At 34.8% G+C, this 23,003-nt stretch overlaps 1 protein-coding gene across 1 annotated transcript in view; it reads left to right on the top strand.

Annotated features, from left to right (window-relative positions):
* The first annotated feature begins 884 nt into the window (after positions 1-884).
* Positions 885-23,003, top strand: part of TP63 (tumor protein p63) — a 253,158-nt gene continuing 231,039 nt past the window's right edge. The window contains exon 1 of the mRNA XM_066241192.1: positions 885-922. Within this exon, the coding sequence (XP_066097289.1) occupies positions 912-922 (11 nt within the window). The 5' untranslated portion in view covers positions 885-911. The remainder of the gene's footprint in view (positions 923-23,003) is intronic.

The following is a 23,003-nucleotide window of genomic DNA, read 5'->3' as shown; positions in this document are numbered from 1 at the left end:
CAATTTCCAAATCCACAAAACCAGGATAGGTTTACAGCCTGTATCCCAGAAGGTAGTAAATTATTCTGTTTGTAGACTTTTAGATTATTATATAAATTTTTGGATAGCTGAACAATTTACTGGTTTTACTCTCAATGAGGTCCAGCGAAAACAAAACCAAAACCAACAAAAACAATATGAAATAAAAGAACGAGACAAACTGATAGAGACTAAAAATCAACTAGAATGTTTTTGCTAACAGGTGATTTGAAATAATTTTGTAAACTTCAAAATCATCTAAAATAATATAATATTCCTCATTTTAATATCATTTTAAGAATAGTGTGTGTGTGTGTGTTTGTGTGTGTGTGTGTGTGTGTGGTAGGGCATTTAAAAAACTCAGCAAAGCTTATTTTCTTTTCTTTGGGGCAGGAAAAGCTTCTAAGGGGATGTGAATGAATATCTCTTTCTCTTAGTTGAGAGGAAGAGTGAGTTCTAGGTTAAATATAATCAAGGAATTTCCCTGTCTTTGCTATTTGAGATTGTGACCACAACAGGCGGTTGGCTGAAAGGGAGAATGAAGGGGGGTGAAGGCTGGGGGAAGGTGGAGATGGAAAAAAATAACAACAATCTTCCTAAGCAGCTCTGTAAAAAATTTAGCTCTAGAGCAGCTAGAGAATCAGTTTTCAAATCAAATCAGTATGCAGATACAAGGAAATATTAATTAGCTGGAGCAGGTTGGACACTCATGAGCTCGGTTCTGTTATAAAAGTCCAGGCTGCTGAAATTAAACTCTGATGCCATTCATGCCAGCATCCAATCACCAGAGAGACCAGAACTTCAGAGATGCCTTCAAGTTGCCAAGAAGCGTGGCCACTATACGTCAAGGACTCTAAAATCGTGGTAGAGGGGGAAGAACTTCTTTAGAGAGGATGCCCAGCTGGTAAGATTTGACTGTTTCTGATGTTTTAGTTACTAGGTGAATCTCATTGGCTAAAATCAAGAAACGCTCCACCTCTTTGCAAATGTGTGTGAAGTGGGAAAGTATCTAAACTTCTATGTCTGGTAGCAGTTGACCCTACTGCTTTTAGCCTCCTGGCTTTCTATCTCTGTATACACAGGTATAAGTGTATAAGTTATATAACTGTTCTCCATTTGTCGATATCAAAGAAAATTGAAGAAAATGGATTTTGAAACTTCACGGTGTGCCACCCTACAATACTGTCCCGACCCTTACATCCAGCGGTGAGTTTAAACGTGACATAACTTCTATCAAAATTGAATTGAAATGCCTTGTGTATTATGAGTGTTTCTGCCATGTGCACAGGCAACCCTTTCTTGTTTATGGGCACAGGGACATTATTTTGGACTTTCTGTGGACTTAAAGTGATCTGTGGCATATTTTTCTTCTCAATTTTTTTCTAGTTTATGTCTGAATAGACAAAGTGACTAAATTTGAAGACAATCTTCCCATGATTAAAAAAAAAAATCACACCATTTTAAGATGTTCAATATCTGTTATTTGCCTGCTCAGCAGTCACCCACCCAAGAAGAAGAAATTTCATTGGATAAGGATCATCTATGGATGATCTCCAAGTCAAAATAAACACAGACTATTTCTGATTTATTAAAAATAGATTAATAACAATTGTTATTGTATTAAGAAGATTATGGCTTGTCTTTTTGGCTCTAAGTAATATTTTCTTTATAATTTGTTTTATAGCAAACATCATCTTTTGACAAATCTGACTTTTGAAACTTATGATTATTCTGAATTATTTTTATGTTTATATGAAGAAACATTTGTCTAGCACTAAGAAGGAATATTAGTGAGCATGCATGATGTGTGTATGTGTTTCAAATTAGAGTTTGCTATTTTTAAACTGGTAAATGAAATCTGAACAGTGTTTTTCCAGTCATAAAGTTATGGGAGATATTCAAGTCATATGTAGCAGTGTGATGTTGTTAATTCAACAGCACGAGATTTGATGCTGGCATTTTGTACTTTATTTTATAAGACTAATGAGAGAGGACCTCTGAGTGTTGAAAACAGTGGGGTTACAAAGGGGTTAACTTGTCATTCACCACTGGTGCTTATTGTAGCCTCATACAAGAGGTAAAGAGGGCTTTCTGGGCAGAGCTCAATTACTGTCGTCTTGCCCAGGCAATTATAGAAGACGTGTGATCTTGTTTTCATTAATATAATTTGTCACCATGTAGAAAACAAATGTGGACTGTGTAGGCATTGCATCTCTTTTTGTGAGGCTTCTGGTGTGCTGTGTGAAAAGCAAGAGAGGAAAAGTCAGGCAGAAAGGTAAATGGAATGGTTGAAAAAGCAAGGAGAAAGAAGGAAAGGAAGGAAGAAAGGAAAGAAAGAAGGGAGGAAGGAAGGAAGGAAGGAAGGAAGGAAGGAAGGAAGGAAGGAAGGAAGGAAGGAAGGAAAAGACAGAAAGAAAAAGAAAGAAAGAAAGAAAGAAAGAAAGAGAAAGAAGGAAAGAAAGAAAGAGAGGGAGAAAGAAGGAAGAAAGAAAGAAAAAGAAAGAGAAAGAGGAAGGAAGGAAATAAGTTTATGGTTTTCCAGAATGAAATGGGAAATGTGATTGTTGTTTGATTCCCGCCTTGCTGTTTCTGGAATTTATGTTCTTGTATAGGTTATGAATTAGATTTAGTTGCAGTTGTGGATTGGGTTGATAAAGTACAAAACACTAGATCTCAAAATTTTTTTCAGCCTCAAAAATTTCTATTCTACTAAAAATCATTTGCAATAATATTTTAAGAGTATAATCATGATAAAACATTAGTTATATATGCTTCCCTTGAGGGCATCTTTTCAAAAGTAGGCACTTAGATCTACCTTAGCTCTGGAAGGAAATTTTTCTATTGATGAGCAATCCACACATTAATAATCCTCTACACATCTGTCTAGAGGCATTGTAGTGAGTGATGAGAAAGGCCTGTGAATTTAAATAAATGAGGAAATTGCTTTTCATATTGTTTCAACAAACTATTAATTCATGGAACAAATATCATATTAGTTTTTGAGAGATTGTAAAATTCAAGACAATAGTAGTATTTTCAAATAGTTTTAAATTTTGCTGAATGCCCTGAGCTTTATTCATGGTGAGTGTCCTTTTTGTAGAAAAGAGGAAGGTATGTTGGGGAACTATGAGATTACAATGCAGTGATGTCAGGGAAGGTTTGTTTGCCTCATAAATTGTTTTAGGCAAGATTATGTACTTCCTGCCTGACCAGGTGGTGATGCAGTAGATAGAGTGTCAGACTAGGATGTAGAGGACCCAGGTTCAAAACTCCAAGGTTGCCAGCTTGAGCGTGGGCTCATCTGCTTTGAGTACAGCTCACCAGCTTGAACCCAAGGGCGCTGGATTGAGCAAGGGGTCACTTGGCCTGCTGTAGTGCCCTGGTCAAGGCACATATGAGAAAGCAATCAATGAACAACTAAGGTGCTGCAACAAAGAATTGATGCTTCTCATCTCTCTCTCTTCCTGCCTGTCTGTCCCTCTCTTTGTCTCTCTCTGTCTCTGTCACACACAAAAAAAAGATTATGTACTTCTCACTTGCAATAAAACTTAACTAGCAAATAAAGATCAGAAAAATTTTAGTTGCTGAGCATCTACTCTGTGAAAGGTACTAGCAATACAAAACTGAATAAGATATGACTGCAATGTTTATTTAATGTTATAGTGCTTATATATTTAATAGCTATATTTTTTCTCAAATATGTCAACTGTTTTGTCACATATTTTAAGGACTGAATTATTACTACTTTCTGTCTATACTACTTAGAGAGTAAAAGGATGAAGGAATAAATGAAAAATCCCTGTAAGTAATCTATGACACCATATATTGTCAAAGTAAGAATTACACAATATTTTCTTTAATGCCTAATGAGTGAATGAGTTGGAGGGCTTGAGTTAGTTTTACTAGACAGACAAGCCTTGTAGTTCTCAGTTTACAAAACCTATAATAAGATAGACAAAATTTAATCATTCTATTACCATAGTCATCTACATAGTTAAATTTGTCTGTTTTGACCCTGTCTTTAGAAAGAAATCATGAGAGAGAATTTTCAAAAACAGGAAGAAAAATATCCTGCTATTTTAAACACTGAGCTACCTTAATGCATGAAGTTCCTTTAATCACAGAACAGAATAAATGAGACATGCTATTATCATTTATTACTGAATATTAAGGCCATTTCCAAAAAGACAATTTAACATACATTTCAAAGTACTATTATAATCATTTTTCAGTTAAAATTGAGATTTAACCCTGTGGGGTTTTTTTGTGTGCCTGAACATATTGATGTATTATGCATTTAGTTGTTCTCTGATGTTGATGCTAATTTACTTGAGTCTTTTTGCAAAATCTTCTCTGAAAATCAAAAAAGCAGTTCAACTACAGAGCTTAGATTTCGTCTTTGATGATATTGACCATTACAAAGAAGAAAAGGTGACAATAATATGTCTTGTCATTTCATTGCTCACTTGATTTTAACAAAAATATCAAAGCATAGATAAGTTTATGTAAGATCAATAAATAAGATCCAATAGGTAAATTACCATATTTTTATAATAAAAACTTTATAAAATGAATTATTTATTTTTATTAGGTAAATACTCAAAATAAATCTAAAATGTATCATGTTAAAAGCTAAATCTTTGTTAATTAATTTTTGGGATTATAATTTGGCCTCTTTAAATCCCTTTAGTTTTTAGAATTGCCATCAAGTTTTTAAAATAGGTTTTCTAACCAAGTAATACTAAATGATTAAATTCTTCAAAAGAAGTTGAAACTGTTATAGTACTGTGTGAATAAGAAATATTTCCTGTGCAAATTACATATTGATTATGAACTTTATGTTTTTGTAGCTTAAAGGTCAACTTTATTAACTGTTGTTTCTCAATATATCTCACAAGGAAGGGTGATGACAGTGAACTTATAGTGAAGATTATTTCATTAAAATCACATAAAGGCCTATACAGTTCTGTGTTGGGTGTCCTCCACCTGCCTCTCTGCATCTACCTTTCATCCTTCTCCTTCTTGTTCTACCACAGAAAGTTCTAAATATTCTATTGACAGTTCTTTTCTCATTTGGTTTCCTCTTATGTTCACCCACTGGGAACCTCTAGCAGAAGATTGAAGGATACAAGGACCGTGAGTTGGGGTTTATGTTACCTTGACCATCTCCCTGTTGGGCCTTCTGCTAAAGGCTATATAGATCCTGTCAGAAGCCCTTGCCACAGGTGCAGGTGGTTTGATATCAAGTAACAGCTCTCTACTCTTCCTCCTCTTCAAGCCTAGTGGTGGTAACCATTCTTAGATACTGTTAACTTCAAAACCCAGACCAAATCTCTTATCCTTTGATAAATAGCCTCTTCATTAAACTCACTTCAATTACTCTTTGTTCAAGTGCACCCTTTTCCTTCCAGAATCATGGCAAGTACAAAAATAAAAATATGCCCATAATGTTATGTGCATTGGAAGACTTCCAAAATGGTTTTAAAATATAATAATACAATATCATTTCTGGTGGGAGGTAAAGGATGTATTCATCCATTGCAATAAGCAAACTAGTCTTTAGCAAGGCTGGTTTATTTATTTTAGCCAGCTCCATAATCACTAAGTTTCTTTATCTGACCAAAAGTAATGAGTCTACATGATGCAGTCTGTGTATGTTGTTTATATCAGTAATTGAAATGAAGCAAGGCAGAAGGCAGGAAGAACTATGTTGTGAAGAAACATGAAGGTACAGTTTATCAACAGTGACTAATGTATCCACCAGTTGTGACCAAGAAAGAGCTGTTTTAAACACTTAAAATTTTCACAAGAATTAGTTTTAAGAGGTATTCATGGCCAACTATAGTGAGCCAAAAAGATGATATGTTATAATTCTGTATGCTGCTCTTAGCTGTGGGTGCATTTAAAGGCAGAGAGGTAGGGAAGAGTGTTAGCTCAGTGCACACAGGACTTGTTAAAATATCTGTATGATAGTTTTGACTCCACCACCAATTATGTGACCTTCATAAAATCATTTTAGCTGTCTAAATCAAAGATTTCTCACCAAGTCTGCTCTACTATTCACAAATAAGACTTTGAGCATTAAATATAAACCCAACTAAACTGTGAAACTCATTTTCTTAGTGTATTTACTCGACCCTACTAGTGTGTAGATAGCACATCAGCAGACAGGATTCTTTCCCAGCAACAAGTGTGTCCTAGTGTAAGCATACCTTATGTTCCATTTTGCTCCATGTCATCTTTAAATTAAGGACAAAGGTCATTATGGACCTTGACATGATTTTGGCTTGTCTCCCTCAATTCTTATACTTTAGAGTTGAGAAATCTTAATCCCAGAAGGATTAAATGGTAGCAGAACAAGGTCTGGAATTCAAGTCTCATGACTCTCAGTTCAACGCCACTTCTACCAGAGTGTATCACATTCTATTAGAGCTGCATAGGACTTTACAGTTAGGCATTTCCCAAAACATTAAATATCTGATCCACTTGGGAGGTGGGTATTTGTGGTAGGCAGAATAATGGCTTCCAAATATAGCTATATCCTAATTCCCAAGACCTGTAAAAACAGCCAAGGAAAATTAAGATTGCTGGTGAATTAACACTGCTGTTTGGCTGACCTTAAAATAGGTAGACTATCTTGGATTATCCATGTGGACCCAAGTAATGACAAGAGTCCTTAAAACTGGAAGTGGAAAGTAGAAAATCAGAGTGATGTAAGATGAGAAGACTCCCCAGACTTTGACAGCAGAAGAGCATAACGAGCCAAGAAAGGCTGACAGACTCTAGAAGCCTGAAAAGGTCTGACCTACAAAATATAAAGCAATATATTTGTATTGATTTTGTACTGTATTGTACATTTGTGGTAACTTGTTACAGCAGCATTAAGGAAATTAATTTAACTAGATAAAGGATTTTTATCCCCAAACTGTAGCTGTGGAAACTAAAACTATTTTTTTTTTTTTTTGGTTTTGATTTGTTTGTTTGTTTAAAGCAATCCATGAACTTATTTATTTATTTGGGGCTGAGTGGGAAGGTAGACGCTATGAGTCAGAGACAATCCTGGACTTCAGAAAATACAAAGTAGAACTACATGCACAGACACAATGAAAGAGGTACAAGGAAGGATGGAAGGACCCAGGCATATTGGCCATGCACAGCAATCACAAAGCACCCATACTGGAGGCAGCACATTGGAAGGGTGATTTTTGTTAGTAGCATCTGTTAAAGTTTCTCAAAGTGCTTCTCATGGAGCTATATTTGACTCGTGGTTGGTAACTGAAAGTGTGAGGCCAAAATTGAACTTCAGGAAACCATTAAGTAATATATGTACATGTTCATTTCTGGTGCCAGGAACCCAGAGAGAAGTGACATGAAAACCCTGAGACTTGATTCAATACATCTAGGTGAAACTTTGGAATTGCAGTGTCAACAAACACAAGCAATTTTCCCTCATGTAGCTCTCAGACCACTGTTGGGAAAACAGCTTTAGTGCTTCTTATACAGTAAAATTCCCAGTTATTTTTAGGTCTACAATTACACTGATGCCTCCCCTTAAAAGACTGACGATAAGCAGTGAAAAGAATGTAAAATCAGCATTTTTATCAAGCACCCAGATGATTTGTTTGTTGTAAACCCAGATTTTGAAAACTACTACCTACAATGAGGCAAACTTACCACCTGAAGTCTGGCTAGAAGCTCATAAAACAGTATCGAGTGGTATGAACAACAGACACATGCCTTTCCAAAGAGAGACTTTGTGTACTCACTTTACTTAAAAGCCAAATGAATTGTGAGATTAAAGTGGCAATTTTCAATCTCAATTTCAAGTCAAGAGAGCCAAGTTTCTGATTAGCCTTTTAGAGGCTCAAATTTGTCCTGACAGGGTTTCTATCTTCTTTAAAGAAATCAGTAAGGAACAGTCCTCAAGCAACAAGTGATGGATGGATAAAGCACTATAATTATGATCAAAGTCTAAAGACTCCAGTCTATATAATTATGTACTTCCCTACCTCTGAAAGTCACTTTGTTCCATTTAAAAGAAGATGAGAAATGGACATGGGGTGATGTATCCTTATTGGTTAGTCAAGGTTTTGGAAATGACAGTTATTAGCATTTCTCTTTTTACCTTAAGCCATAATATTGGTGGATAATTTAAAGGGAGAGAATTAATTGTTTATTCTCATTCTTATTGTTTGCCTTCTATTCTCCACTTATTCCTGACTCTCATTTTATTATGAATTAGACTCTGATATTCCAAATGAAATCATTAAGTTTAAGAGAAATGTAAAGACTCAAAATCCCCTTACTGCTTTCAGATATTCAGTACCTTTTTCTTTTGTTTTAATTAGCAAATTTAACTTGCCAATTTGAATAGCCACCACCCATTCTCACTTTCTGTTACCTCAGGCAGCTTTTGCATGATTTAGGACAAAGCCAGCATTGTACCAATGTTAAAACTGATAAAGCATTTTAAGGCAAGAGGTAAACAGTTGGAAGCTGGTGCCATAATTGAATCAGCCATATAGTTACTTAGAGTAGATTTGTGTGTATATGTGACAGAGACAAAAAGACAGAGATAGGGACAGATAGGGACAGACAGACAGGAAGGGAAAAAGATAAGAAGCATCAATTCTTCATTGTGGCTCCTTAGTTGTTCCTTGATTACTTTTTCATATGTGCCTTGATGGGGGGGGGGGGGGACTAGAGCAGAGCCAGTGACCTCTTGCTTAAGCCAGCAACATTGAGCTCAAGCCAGCAACCTTTTGTTTTTAAAGGTATCTTATGCCTTAAGATTGCTGATTACATTTAACTTATCATCCCATGGTATTCTGACATTTCCTCAAGGTGGTCAATATTTAGAACTTTCTTAAAAATATTAAGCTTTGAATATTTTATGTGAAGCCCTGGTCAGTTGGCTCAGTGGTAGAGTGTTGGTCCAGCATGTGGGTGTCCTGGGTTTGATTCCCGGTCAAAGCATACAGGATAAGTGACCATCTGCTTCTCCACCCCTTCTCTTCTCTCTTCTCTCTTTCTTTCTCTCTCCTCCTCCTGTAGCTAGGGCTTGATGGAGTGAGTTGGCTCTGGGCGCTGAGGATAGCTCTATGGTCTCCACCTCTGGCATTGGTTGCTAAGCAGTGGATGGGCAGAGCATGCTAAGCAGTGGTTGCTAAGCAGCAGATGGGCAGAATGTTTCCCCCTAGTGGATTTGCAGGGTGGATCTCACTCAGGGCACATGCAAGAGTCTGTCTCTGCCTCCTCTCCTCTCACTAAATAGAAGGAAAAAATTAAAATTAAAAAAATAAAAGATTTCTAGTTCAAATGAATTTTCAGCATCTCAATGGTACTATACAATAAGATAAATCTTTGCAACTAAAATATTACAAAACTAAGTTTTTAGTATCTTGTAAATACTAATGTGGCTTTAACTGAGATTTCTTTACTAACACTTGAAATATAAATGAATGAATGATCTTCAAGTGGGTACTGGGTAATTGCAGGCCCTCCTAGAGTTTATATTTGCACTGACTCACTTCTGTACACTCTCATGTGGAATTACATCTTTTCACTGAGTAAAAGCCTTATGAATCTATCACAGGCCTTTATATCTGGCATTTGAGGTCTGACCTTATCATTCTACATAAAATTTACGTACAATTTTACCTCTAAATCTTGAATCTTTTAAAGCAGTAAAATTGAAACTCAGTTTTTTCTTTTACTTCTTTTTCTTCCTTTCTTTATGTCCTTCTCTCTTTCATAAAAGTTTGTATTTCTTTGCTTATAGAGAAGACAGAATATATATGAAAAAGTAAAAAATAACAAAACAAAAAACATCACAATGCATTTTCTTTAACCAGCCCATGCTTTGCTCTGTCATAGTAAAACTGGAACATTTTGTAAGCAAAAATGAAAAAATGGTAATAACATATCAAAAATAAAAATGTAAGACTGATAAAATATATGAATTATGGATTTTGTAGGAAAAAATTGTTTTTAAGTATTAGTTTATCTGATTTGTTAAGCACAGTTTAAAGTAGTTTCATAAATTAGCTACTATTTAAATAAAGTAAAAAATAATGTTGTTGACACTGGAGGGTTAGATCAATTAGAGCATTGTGCTGAATCACCAAGATTATGGGTTTGATCCTTGATCAAGGAACATATAGGAAACTACCAATGAACACACAACTAAGTAGAATAAGAGATGAATGCTTTTTTCTCTCTCTCTTTCTCTTTTTCTAAACAATCAAAGAATAAAAAATTAATAATACTTAAAAATTAGGCTTGTATGGTTGGCTCCATGGTAGAGTGTTGGCCCCACGTGTGGAAGTCCCAGGTTTGATTCTCAGTCAGGGCACATAGGAGAAGTGACCAGCTGCTTCTCCACTCCTCCCCTTTCTCTCCTTGTCTCTCTTTTCCCCTTCTTCATCCATGGCTCCAATGGTTTGAACAAGTTAGCCCTGAGTGCTGAGGATGGCTTCATGGCCTGCCTCAGGTGCTAAAATAGCTTGGTTGCCAAGCAATGGAGGAGCACCTACAGATGAGCAGAGCATCACCTGGTAGGGGGCTTGCCAGGTGGATCCTGGTCAGGGTGCAGGTGGGAACCTGTCTGTCTGCCCCCTGCCTCTCACTTAAAAAAAAATTAATGTTGGCCCTGGCTGGTGGCTGAATGGATAGAGCATTGACCCAACATATGGACATCATGGTTCGAATCCTGGTCAGGGCACATAAGTGAAGCAACCATCTGTTTCTCTCCCTCACCCTCTGCCCCTTCTCTTCCTCCTCCCCTCCCACAGACAGTGGCTCGATTGGTTCCAGCCTCGGCCCTGGGCACTGAGGATAGCTCAGTTAGTCCAAGTGTGTCAGCCTTCAGGCACTACAAATTGCTTGGTTGATTTGAGCTTTGGCTCAAGACAGAGTTGCCAGGTGAATCCCAGGTCAGGGTGCATGTAGAAATCTGTCTCACTATCTCCCTCCTCTCACTTGGAAAAAGACCAAAAAAAAAATGTTGTTTGTGGTGACAAAGAATAAAGAAAGGAAAATGATAATACCTGAAGTAGTTCAAATTTGTAGTAAACTACAAAACTGTTCAATAAGTTTAGTAAATATTTACTAAATGCTGTTAGATATATGTCCAATTTAAACATTCAAAGCTTGTAAGTGTTTTTACTGTAGAAAATCTAGTTATTGAATCATTTGGATTAAGTAAGAGGTAAAGGAAGATCTTTGAAGCTCAAGCAAATACATAAATGTCAGAGAACTTTAGATATTCCAGATGAAAATGTTTAGGTAATAGTACTTGTGACTTGATACTAATGATATCAAAATTATTTATTAAACAAATGACATGTTCTCAACAATCATGGAAGTAAGCAAAGAAAAATCTAGTTAAAACAGTTGTTTTCAGGGTTAGGGTTAGGAAAAAATAAAAAATAAAAAATAAAAAAAAACAGTTGTTTTCTATGTCACCTTCTAGTTTGATAATTTCTATACATATAAAATAATGTCAATGTTTTATTCATTACATAAATTACATAAGAACTTCCATTTGTTATGTATTTTTGTATTTATTATATAACTAGCTGTATAATGAGCTCATATCAATGCAATTCAATACATTTATCCTTTTCCTTAAACAGCATTTGAGTTGGTTATAATTTTTATTATAAACTAAAAATATCATATAGCCACCTTTTAATTATTTCCTTGTGATTATTCCAAGGAACAAATATTGAAAGAATGCAAAATGATACATGTTCAATACGGTCAAACTTCATTGTACTTACCTAAATTATGTCATAACATACAATTTTTTAGCTAAGTAATATCCCTAATTTTCAGATAAGGAAATAATGCCCAGGGAGATGAACCAATTTAACCAGGGTGATTTAACTAGCAAGTGGAAGGACCTCCTTGTATTTTCACTCTCACTTGAGTCAGAATTTGAACCCAGGACTATTTTATCTGTAGATTTTGTTGCTTGACCCCTATAGTACGCTACCCCCTATGAAGTGAGGGGGTGGCAAATAAAAGGATATATACTTTTTTAAGTTTCTGAAAAACAGTGCTATTTAAAATGATATGCTGGTATATTTTGTCAGAGTACCAGCTTTGGATGTTATTATTTTAAAAATTTTCTAATTTAATAGGTGTAAAATGCCATGTGGTTTTAATTAGCACTTTTTTTTATTAACTATAATTACAATTACAATTACAGAGACTACAATTACAAATTTTAAAAGATCTCAACTTTTGATCCTGTTTTTTAGAAAATGAAGGTGAGACATAAACAAGCTAAATACTTACTATTTATGGAATTCTTACTATGTGCCAGAAATTATTCTAAACATTTTTCATCATATTTAATTTTAAACTTTAATCTTTAAACCACTTTAAGAGGTATTTGATAGTATTATCTGTTACTAACAAAGGGATAGTATATAACATAAGAAACTGCATCCGGGGGCCAGTGTGCCTTGGTCAGTTCTTTCTCTGCCAAAGGTTAACTCTGCTAACTTAATCTCTCTGTGTCTGTTTTCTTATGTATAAATGAGCATGCTAATAGTAGTATCTAATTGGCTGGGTTTCTCTGAGAATTGAGTCAATTGTATAAATTTCTAAAGACTGCCTTTGGCATGCCGTAAGGTAGCTCTTATTATTATTCTATAGGTAAAGATATAGAGGCATAAAGAGGCTGTGTAACCTGCCCAAAGTAAAACAGCTAGACAATAGTGGAGATGAGTAGGATCCTTTTATCCGCAATGTGATTTGGTTTGGGGGGTTTTTCTTATGGTCAGTAAGTTCTACATAGGAATGATTTTAAAGCATAAAGAAAACTTATAAAAGATATCCTAAAAACTAATTATATAACATTCTAGGAAAACAATCTGAATCTGAAAAGGGAAAATATTATGTCATTTATTTATCATTAATACAGCCCTTGAGAGCCAAAAATTTGAGAGAAATCTAGTATACCTCTGGAAATAAATAACTTTCAGTCAGAGTAACTAAGACCTCATACACAAGGCTTTAGCTTCATAAGTATAGAATTGCCTAATTTAGAATGTTGGGACAACTTACTTCAAAAACTCTCCTTTATTATCTTTTTTTCTCAGTGTTTTTTCTACCTTTAATAATCTTTTGGGGTGTGTGTGTGCACACATGCATTCTTTTTTCTACCCCTTTCCTGTTGATAATGCATAAACCCCTCATTCCCTAATTTCTGTTACTAAAATTTGCTGATTTAAATAGAACTATCTTCCACACACTCTCAACCCTATCCAGATTAATCCTACTCTTTCCCACCCATTTCCACTTCACTAATACAGTATTTCTTTTTCCATTGTGCTATTTTGACTTACCACCATCTTTTGAACAAACTTTTCCTCCATATTGGACATTTTTTCTTTTACCATCTGTGACATTGTCTTCTCTAAAAGCTGTTCATTCTACGAAAAGGCCCAGAATGCTCATTGTTCTTAGTAGAAGTAAAGCTTTCTACACATACTTTTTTCATAGGGCCAAGGAAAGTAACTAACATTTCTTATACATACTACTCTTTTCAAATCATTATTTACCTACTATCAGTCAACAGTCTTCTGTCTTCTGAAATCTTTTCCATCAAAGTGATTTACTAAAGTTCATGACAATGCACTGATCTTTAGGAGATTTTTCTTTGTAATTTGTCTCCATTTACCTCTTCTGCCAATTCTTTGGAAACTCCACTATTCTTTTGATGATATTTCTATAATATAGTCTCACAGGTCTAGACTTCCCAACTCAAGGGGCTCTAATTTCCACTTTATTCCAAGTCACACAACCATGTCTGAGACTTTATCATTACCTGAAGTTATTTCATTCTTAAATTGTACTGTGTTGATTGGACCTTCACCCCCTTATACCTCAGCCTGCACTGAATCTGTTCCTTCCACTCACCCTCACAATTCCTCTATGAATATTCAATCTCTTCTTCAAAATTTGTCTTTATTTCTATTTATTTTACAATGTCTTTTGTGCATGTTTACTTACAAGTTTCTGTTCACCTTCTAGGCCTTCACTACTTAAAGTAAACTACATACAATAATAAAGAATCTGGGGGCTCACATCAGTCCCACTAAATGAGAATTTGTATTTTAACAAGAACTCAAGAGGATTTATGAATATATTAAATTTAAAAGGCTTTTTTAAAAAAGCATTGTTCTAACCTTGTAGTTCTCCAAGTGTGGTACTAGAAGCACAGCAATAAAAATGCAAATTTTCAAACCCCATATAAACCTTACTGAATCAAAAAACCTCGAGTTGTGGCCCAGCACACTGTTTTATAATAACACATTTCTTCAGAGGATTCTGATGAGCACTGAAGTTGGAGAACATGCCTATACAACTTTCAAGTGGAAGGGTCTGTCTTGTTATTTTGATAATCCCTACTTTCTTACTCTGAAAGTTTGTCTATACAACATACACCACCTTCCAAAATACTATTTCATTTACTCATTTATTGGGTTTTTTTTTCTTATCTGCGTGTCCTGTTTGTAAGGCTGCACATCTTGTTAGTTCAAATCCCTCATGGTTGTTCAGAGTTTTATCTTGTAAAATCTTTTTACACATAGTATTTTACACACTACAGAGATATTATTAGTTGCATTTTAGAGATAAAGAACCTAAAGGCAGAGAGCTAGTGACCTCTTGAACATCTGTTACCGGGGTGCTTAATTGAAGACAAAAGAAGAATTAGATTCTGGAGATCTAATCAAATAAGTTTTTGTTATTACATAACACTTTTCTCTTGCAATTATTCATTTTAAAAGTGTACTGAGGAGAGTAGAGGAATAGAGCTATAAAGGACAAAAAAGGGAGAGAGAAAACTCATAGACAAGAGTGTAGTGATTGTGGGAGTAGGTGAAGGAGGGTATGGGGTGATAAATGGTAATGGATAAAGACTTGAATGGGTGGGGTAAACAGAATATGTTGTACAGAGATGTGTTGTAGAATTGGGCACCTGAAGCCTGTATAATTTTGTGTCACTCCAATAAATTCAATTTAAATTAAAAAACTAATGACAAATTAAGAAAATATGTACAATATAAAAAAAAGAATGCATCTGTTGAGCATATAACAAATATATTCTTATTGAAATCAGTTCAATGGTTTGAAAACAAAAGTGAACTGAGTACCATTTATGACCTATTCCAGGCACCAATGAGCAAAAATGTATCCCTGCTATCATGGACCTTATATCCTCAGTCCACCTATAAGCATACAATGTGTTGAGTGGTGGAAAGTTTCTGCATAAAATGAAGCAAGAAAAGGTCTATAGAGAGAGAATGACAGGGTTGGAAGGAATGCTATATTAAATGGAATGGCCATCTAATAAGACCTCTTAGGTAGCTGCAACAAAATGAGCAAGAACAGGAATAGATAGGAGATAAAATCAATTGTCAAGGAGTAGATCTGTAAAAAGAATATTTTTTTTCCTAATAATTATTTTATTTTGTCTTATATTTTAAAGCATCACTTTGGTTCTGTGCTGTGCAGGGAACAGAATATAGAAATCAAGTCTAGGGGCTATTGTTCTAGATAAGAGATACTGCTGCTTTGCACTAAAGTAGAAAAGAGTAGTAGTATCAAGGATATGTTTAAAAAATTATCAATAATAGTGTTAATATTTATAGAGATGGACCTTATTTTGAGCCTATGTGTCATCTGTAGAAGAACATCTTTTCCCCATAGCATGGTATTACCTGAGTAGCTCTCAACCTGAAAGCTTAGAATACTAATGTGTAAGCAAAAGTTCAATTTCTTGTTTAATCAAACACTCAGAGATTAATATAAGAAAATATAAAAGCCAATGTACTACCTCTTATAATGATAAATATAACTATATTGAATAAGTTTTTTATTGATGGATAAGCATATTTTTTTTCTGTAGACATATTGTTAGAGAATATTAAATAAGATTCAGCATGTTGTTAGGTAAATATGGCATAGCAGAAAATGGGAAGTAGATGGATAATTTGATAGCTTGATGCATTTATCTCCTTATAGCTAATTCCATAAAGATATGCCTACTAAAAGCATCATAGACACTCATCTTCTTGGGCCAGAATATACATGTGCTGAGACAGAGCTAAACACCCAAAAGTCAGAATGCATTTTTCTCTTCTTATTCTTCAGCCCTAACTAATGACCAATGGCTTCTCTCCTCTTTCTACTAGAACATTCTTCTTTCAGATAGGTTCATGTATTTGATCAGTTTTACTCTACTTTTGGCAAAGATTATTTTATTTCTTTGGTGACCTGCCTAAGAGAGCTACTGTATTTTTGTTTTATTTACACAGGGAAACCCATTTTATTTCTCAGTTTCTAAATTATCCCAATTATATGTCACTGTTATAAACTAACTAATTCTTCTAAAATTGCTCAATCAGAATTATCTACTAAATTTAGACTGATTGAATCAACACAAGTACGGTTGTCATGTTATAGTGCCTACCAGACATTTTTGTTGTTGTTGTATTTGTCATTTTTATCAGAGTAAGTCAACCTAATTTTCCAGATACCCCCGTTTAATTTACCTAAAACTAGACCTTTTCAGATCTGTGGCAGACAAGCTTTCACAGCTATAATGGTTAAGCAAAAATATATGAGTGTTTAATTTTCTTAAAGCTTTTGCCCTAAACTAGGTTTAATTTATAAGAAGATGCTTGTCTAGTTTTCTATGACCTTTATATTTTTTAAGGATTAAGTCTGAATTTATTCTTAGTTTTTGTTATTTTAGTACCAAAAGACTGTGTTAGGGAGAAACATGTGAAGTCTTTCATGTGGTCCTCTGTGCTTGAAGGAGAAATTGTTGAATTTCAGCCCACCCTCCACTAAGACTAAAGAGATTAAGAATCAAATGATGATTAAAATTCTCCCTTAATGTGTGTTTATGTTATTCATAGTAGATGTTATAACATTAATCTCTCATTTATTTTTGAGACCGCTTTGTGCTTTTTAGCTAACGTTAGAAAAGCATAAGATCCATTTGACAAGATGTCTTAAATACAAAACCAGTTGAAGTATCTCATTAAATATATGAAATCTTAATTATAAGAATGTTAACACCAAGTTTTCAACCTAAAAAAATTAAGCATACCCAAAACAACAAATAACAGAGATCATTCATGACAGGATTAAAATATAGATTACTAAATTGAAGTGTATATGGACAAAAAGTTACGATTTAGTAAATTTACTAAGTGGTAAAAAGTGTACTCATTTTTGGTATATATATATATATTTTTGTATAAACTAATTTTAAGAAGTTTTCTTCCACTGAATCTTTGTAGAAGAAGAATAATATTACCAATATTTTCCTTGTAAGAGACTGAGGTTCTCAACTATGCCACTATTATAATGACTTTTTACAAAAATTTCTTTTAAAAAAACCTTAAAGAAATAATCAATACATAACTGGATAAACTTAGAATTTTTAGAAATTATAAAATTTCCTGACCCAACTTCTTCATGCCATATCCTCCTATTTTCCATTGTCACATGCCCTCAATATAATTTTTGTTCAACTTGATGAGCTGAAAGTCATTTAAATTGAGCTACTAGAGAGAAATCAAATTTTAACATTGGCATGCCACTGAAAACACCTGAGTGGGAAGATCATGGAACAGTTCTTGAACCCTGCAACTTGATTGTCAGTTAGGGAGAAATGCTATAACTAATCTGTTCATGACACACAGAATTTGAAGAAAGGAAAGAAACATTAAAATTTTTTAAAATTATTTTTAATATATTGAAACACAAATAAATGGAAATTGAGACATCTGCTTCTATAACATCTTTTAAAATATGTTAGGGAGACTTCTGGTTTAACTCTAACACGTAAAGTGCTCAAAAGTTTGTCATTCTTACAACAAGAAAAAGCTGGAAAAAACTGAAAAATTAGTAACTTTTTTGTGCTTGTCAGTGAAGTGAGGTTGCAGGACAAATGGCCACCATGAAATCTGAAGGGATGGGTTCATTTTAAAGATATAGTAGAGACCTGCTTAGCTGATGCAGAAGCTTCAAAGTGGTAGGAACATTTAATTGTTAACACTGATGTATTACTTGAAGTGTTACCAACTAGATGAGAGATCCCTTAGAACTGCAGTTAGGGGGGACCCACACTTTCATGGGCTTCTACTAGGAACCCAGCCAGATTCTCTGTATGAGTATCTAAGTAAAATCCCTCAATAAAAGGCAGGAAAAGAGGAATCGTTGTGAAATATACAAAGATCTCTCTTTATACAGTACAGACATGTTATCCAGAGGAAAAGACTTTGCCAGAGGCTCATCAGCTGGGAATCTTCCCACTCAGATCACATTCAGGCTTAACATTTTAGGAAAAATAACTTAGTCAACAGAACTTGAGATTTCAAGGAAATAGATTGGGAAAATTGCAGTCAGAGAGGAGAATGGATGTCACAAGTAATAAAACTATATCATTAGATAAACACTTGCAAAAATAACATTCTATGATACAGAAACCACTAAAAGACTGAGATTTAATGAGTAGGACTTTTCTCCTCTTCAAAACTCTACCAATACAACAACTAGACTCCAGGATAATTGCAGTAGAGTATAGCTGAAAGAACTGAAAGGAACAGACTCTCACAAAGGAAAGCCAGAAGTCAATGAGATAACAATAAGGACAATGGAAATATTTAAAGCCTCTGGTATCTACATCTACAGTAAATTTTCATCATAGTCTGAATTCTAGCTATATTAACATGAATCATCACATTAAATGTCAACTTACTTCAGTTTCTATTATCCTATCACATGTCTAGTTTTCAACATAGAATTCCAAAGCATATGAAAGGTAGAAAAGTTACAAAATAAACAAAATAATCAAGATAACCAGTTTCAGATATGGCATAGGTAGTGGAATTATCAAATAGGAAACATGCAAAAATAGATGAATAATATAAAATGAGAAATGAAAATTAAAAAAAAAACAACAAAAGAAAATGTAAGAATAAAAAATATTATACCATTATGACCTAGTAAGACTTATCCCAGTTATGTAAGGCTGGTTCAGCGTTCAAAAATCAATTAATATAATCTATCACATCAATAGACTAGACAAGAACAATCACATGATTATATCAACAGATGCAGAAAAAGTATTTGACAAAATTAAAAAACCATTCATGACAAATAAAAACCCCTCAGCAAACTAGGAATACAGGGAACTTCATTCATTTGATAAAAACAAACAACAACAAAAAACACTACAACACACAGCTAATGTTATCCTTAATGGTGAAAACTAGAAGTTTTCTGCTAGTGTCAGAAATACGCAAGGATGTTGCCTCTCACTGTTCCTTTCAATATCATACTTGATATTCTAACTAATAAAATAAGACAAAATAAACAATATACAAATTGGAAAGAAAGAAAGAAATCTCTTGTGTTTGTAGGTGACATCATAGTCTATGTAGGAAATCTGATAGAATCAATAAAAAAACTCCTAGAACTAATAAACAATTATAAGCCAGATTGCAGGATATAAGTTTAATATACAAAAGTCAATTGATTGTATAAATCCTAGCAGTGAACAAGTAGAATATGAAGTGGAAAACAAAGCTACTTACATTACAACACACTGAAAAATGAAATATTGTACATGTAAATATAATAAAATACGTGAACCATTTATGAGGAAAACAAATATACTGATAAAAGAAATCAAAGAATAATTAAACAGATGGAAGATTTAATATTGTCAAGATGTCAGTTCCTCTTTTTTTTTGTATATTTCTGAAGTTGGAAACGGGGAGAGACAGTCAGACAGACTCCCACATGCGCCTGACCGGGATCCACCCGGCACGCCCACCAGGGGGCGACGCTCTACCCGTCCAGGGCGTCGCTCTGTTGCGACCAGAGCCACTCCAGTGCCTGGGGCAGAGGCCAAAAAGCCATCCCCAGCACCCGTGCAATCTTTGCTCCAATGGAGCCTCACTGCGGGAGGGGAAGAGAGAGACTGAGAGGAAGGAGAGGGGGAGGGGTGGAGAAGCAGATGGGCGCTTCTCCTGTGTGCCCTGGCCGGGAATCGAACCCGGGACTTCTGCACGCCAGGCCGACACTCTACCACTGAGCCAACTGGCCAGGGCCTCTTAATCTGATATATACATTCAACAAAATCCATATTAAAATTCCAGAAAGTTATTTTGTTGATATTGACAAACTGATTCTAAAGTTAATATGGAATGGAAAAATCCAGAATAGTAAACACAATATCAAAAAAAAAGAACAAAGTTGGAGGACTGACACTACCCAAACTAAGACTTAACATAAAGCTATAGTAATCAAAACAGTATGGTTGGTATTAATAGATAAACTAATGGAACCAAATAGAGAGCCCAGATATAGATCCAAATAAATAGAGTCAGTTGATCTTTGACAAAGAAGCAAAGGTAATGCAATGGAACAGAGATATTCTTTTCAACAAGGTATGCTGGAACACATAAATATTCACCTGCAAAATTCCCCATCATCATCATCATCACCATCTAGACACAAACCTTATATTTTACATAAAAATAAACTCAAAATGTATTATAGATCTAAATGTAAAACTCAGAACTATAAAACTCCTAGAAGATACAGGAGGAAATCAAGATGGCATTGAATGTGGCAATAATTTTTCAGCTATAACACCCAAGCTGCCACCATAAAAAAAAAAATGATAAGCTGAATTTTTATTAAAAAAAAAAAAACAAAATAAACAAAAAAACTTTCACTTCCTAAAAGGTGGTGTCAAAAAAATGCCTAAACAAGCCACAGACTGGTAGAAAATATTTGCAAAAGACACATCTGACAAAGACTGTTACTTAATATATACCAACAACTTTTAAATGAAACCGAACAGCCCAATTAAAAATTGGGCAAAAGACCGGAAAAGTCACCTCAACAAGGATGATTTACAGATAGTGAATAAACACATGCAAAGCTGCTCAACATTATATGTCGTTATGGAATTACAAATTAAAGCAATGAGATACCATTTAACATGTATTAGCATGGCTGGAATCCAAATCACTGACAACACAAAATGCTGGCAAAATATGGAGCAGCATGAACTTTCATTCATTGCTAATAGAAATGCAAAATGATACAGCCACTTTAGAACACAATTTGGCAGGTTGTTTGTTGTTTTTTTTACAAAACTAAACATAATTTTACAACATGATCCAGCATTGTGCTCTTTAGATTTTTCCCAAATGAGTTGAAAACTCATGTCCATGCAAAAATCTGCACGTGAATATTTATAACAGCTTTATTCATAATTGTCAAAAGCTGAAAGCAACCAAGATGTACTTTTGTAGATGAATTGATAAACTGTGGTACATCTAGATGATAGAATATTATTCAGTGTTGCTTTTTCTAATGAGCTATCAGACATAAAATGTAGAGAAACCTTAAATTCATATTACTAAGGAAAAGAAGCCACTATGAAAAGGTTACATAACATATGATTCCAATTATATGACATTCTGGAAAAGGCAAAACTATGAAATAATAAAATAATCAGTGGTGGTTGGGGTTTTAGGGAGGGAAGATAAATAGCAAGGGCACAGAGGACTTTTAAGATAGTGAAACTATTCTGTATCATATTACAATGGTAGATAAATGTCATTATATGTCTGTTCAAAGCCATAGATTGTACAACACCAAGAGTGAGGACTAATTTAAACTATGAACTTTGGGTGGAAATGATATGTCAATTTAAGTTCATCATGTGTCATAAATGTACCACTCTGATTGATACTGGAGGAGACTGTGCATATGTAAGGGTAGGTGGTACATGGAAAATCTGCTCAATTTTGCTGTGTACTCAAAATTAAGTTGATTTTAGAAAAACAATCACAACCAACAAAACCAAAAATGAGTAAAACAAGAATGAAGCATGCCTTCTACATAGACACAGACAAACAGTATCGTGATTTCCAGAGGAAAGGGGGATGAGGGGAGAAGAAGATAAAAGGGGAATAAATTGTGATGGAAGGAGATTTGACTTGGGGTGCTGAACGCACAATAAAATATTCAGATGGTGTATTATAGAATTGTACCTGAAACCTATATAATATTATTAACCAATGTCACCCCAATACATTTAATTTAAAAAAATAAATGCCTTCTATGAACCCATCAGTGGACTCATAGCCTACACCCTGGGAAAGAAGCAGTGAACTGGAAGGTAGGTCAAAAGAATCTTCTGAAACTGAAGTTCAGGATAAAAAAAAGTGGAAAAATATAGAGCAGATCTATGAGACAATATCAAAGTGTAACATACTTGTAATAAGAATATAAAAAGTGATAAAACTGAGCAGAAGAAATATTTACAGTAACAATGACTGAGAACCTTCCCAAAGTAATGGAATGAAGAGCCACAGATCTCAGAAGCTTAAAGAACAGGAAACAGGATAAATACTAAAAACAAGCACACATATGTGTCCATATGCACATACATACTTAGAAATATCATGTTAAAACTGCAAAATAAAGCCTGACCAGGCAGTGGCGCAGTGGATAGAGCATCGAACTGGGATGCGGAGGACCCAGGTTCGAGACCCTGAGGTCGCCAGCTTGAGCGCGGGCTCATCTGGTTTGAGCAAAGCTCACAGCTTGGACCCAAGGTCGCTGGCTCAAGCAAGGGGTCACTCGGTCTGCTGTAGCCCCCCAGTCAAGGCACATATGAGAAAACTGCAAAATAAAAAGAGATAAAATCTTGAGAGTGGTTGAAGGGGTCACCTTCCCTATAGAGGAACAAGGAAAGAAAGAAAGGAAGGAAGGAAGGAAGGAAGGAAGGAAGGAAGGAAGGAAGGAAGGAAGGAAGGAAGGAAGGAAGGAAGGAAGGAAGGAAGGAAGGAAGGAAGGAAGGAAGGAAGGAAGGAGGGAGGGAGGGAAGGAAGGAGGGAAGGAAGGAATAAGGATTATAGCAGACATCT

The sequence above is a fragment of the Saccopteryx bilineata genome, chromosome 8 (assembly GCF_036850765.1).
Source record: "Saccopteryx bilineata isolate mSacBil1 chromosome 8, mSacBil1_pri_phased_curated, whole genome shotgun sequence".
Lineage (NCBI taxonomy): Eukaryota > Metazoa > Chordata > Mammalia > Chiroptera > Emballonuridae > Saccopteryx > Saccopteryx bilineata.
The sequence above is the reverse complement of the archived record's forward strand: the minus strand, read 5'-3'. Positions and strand labels throughout refer to the sequence as shown.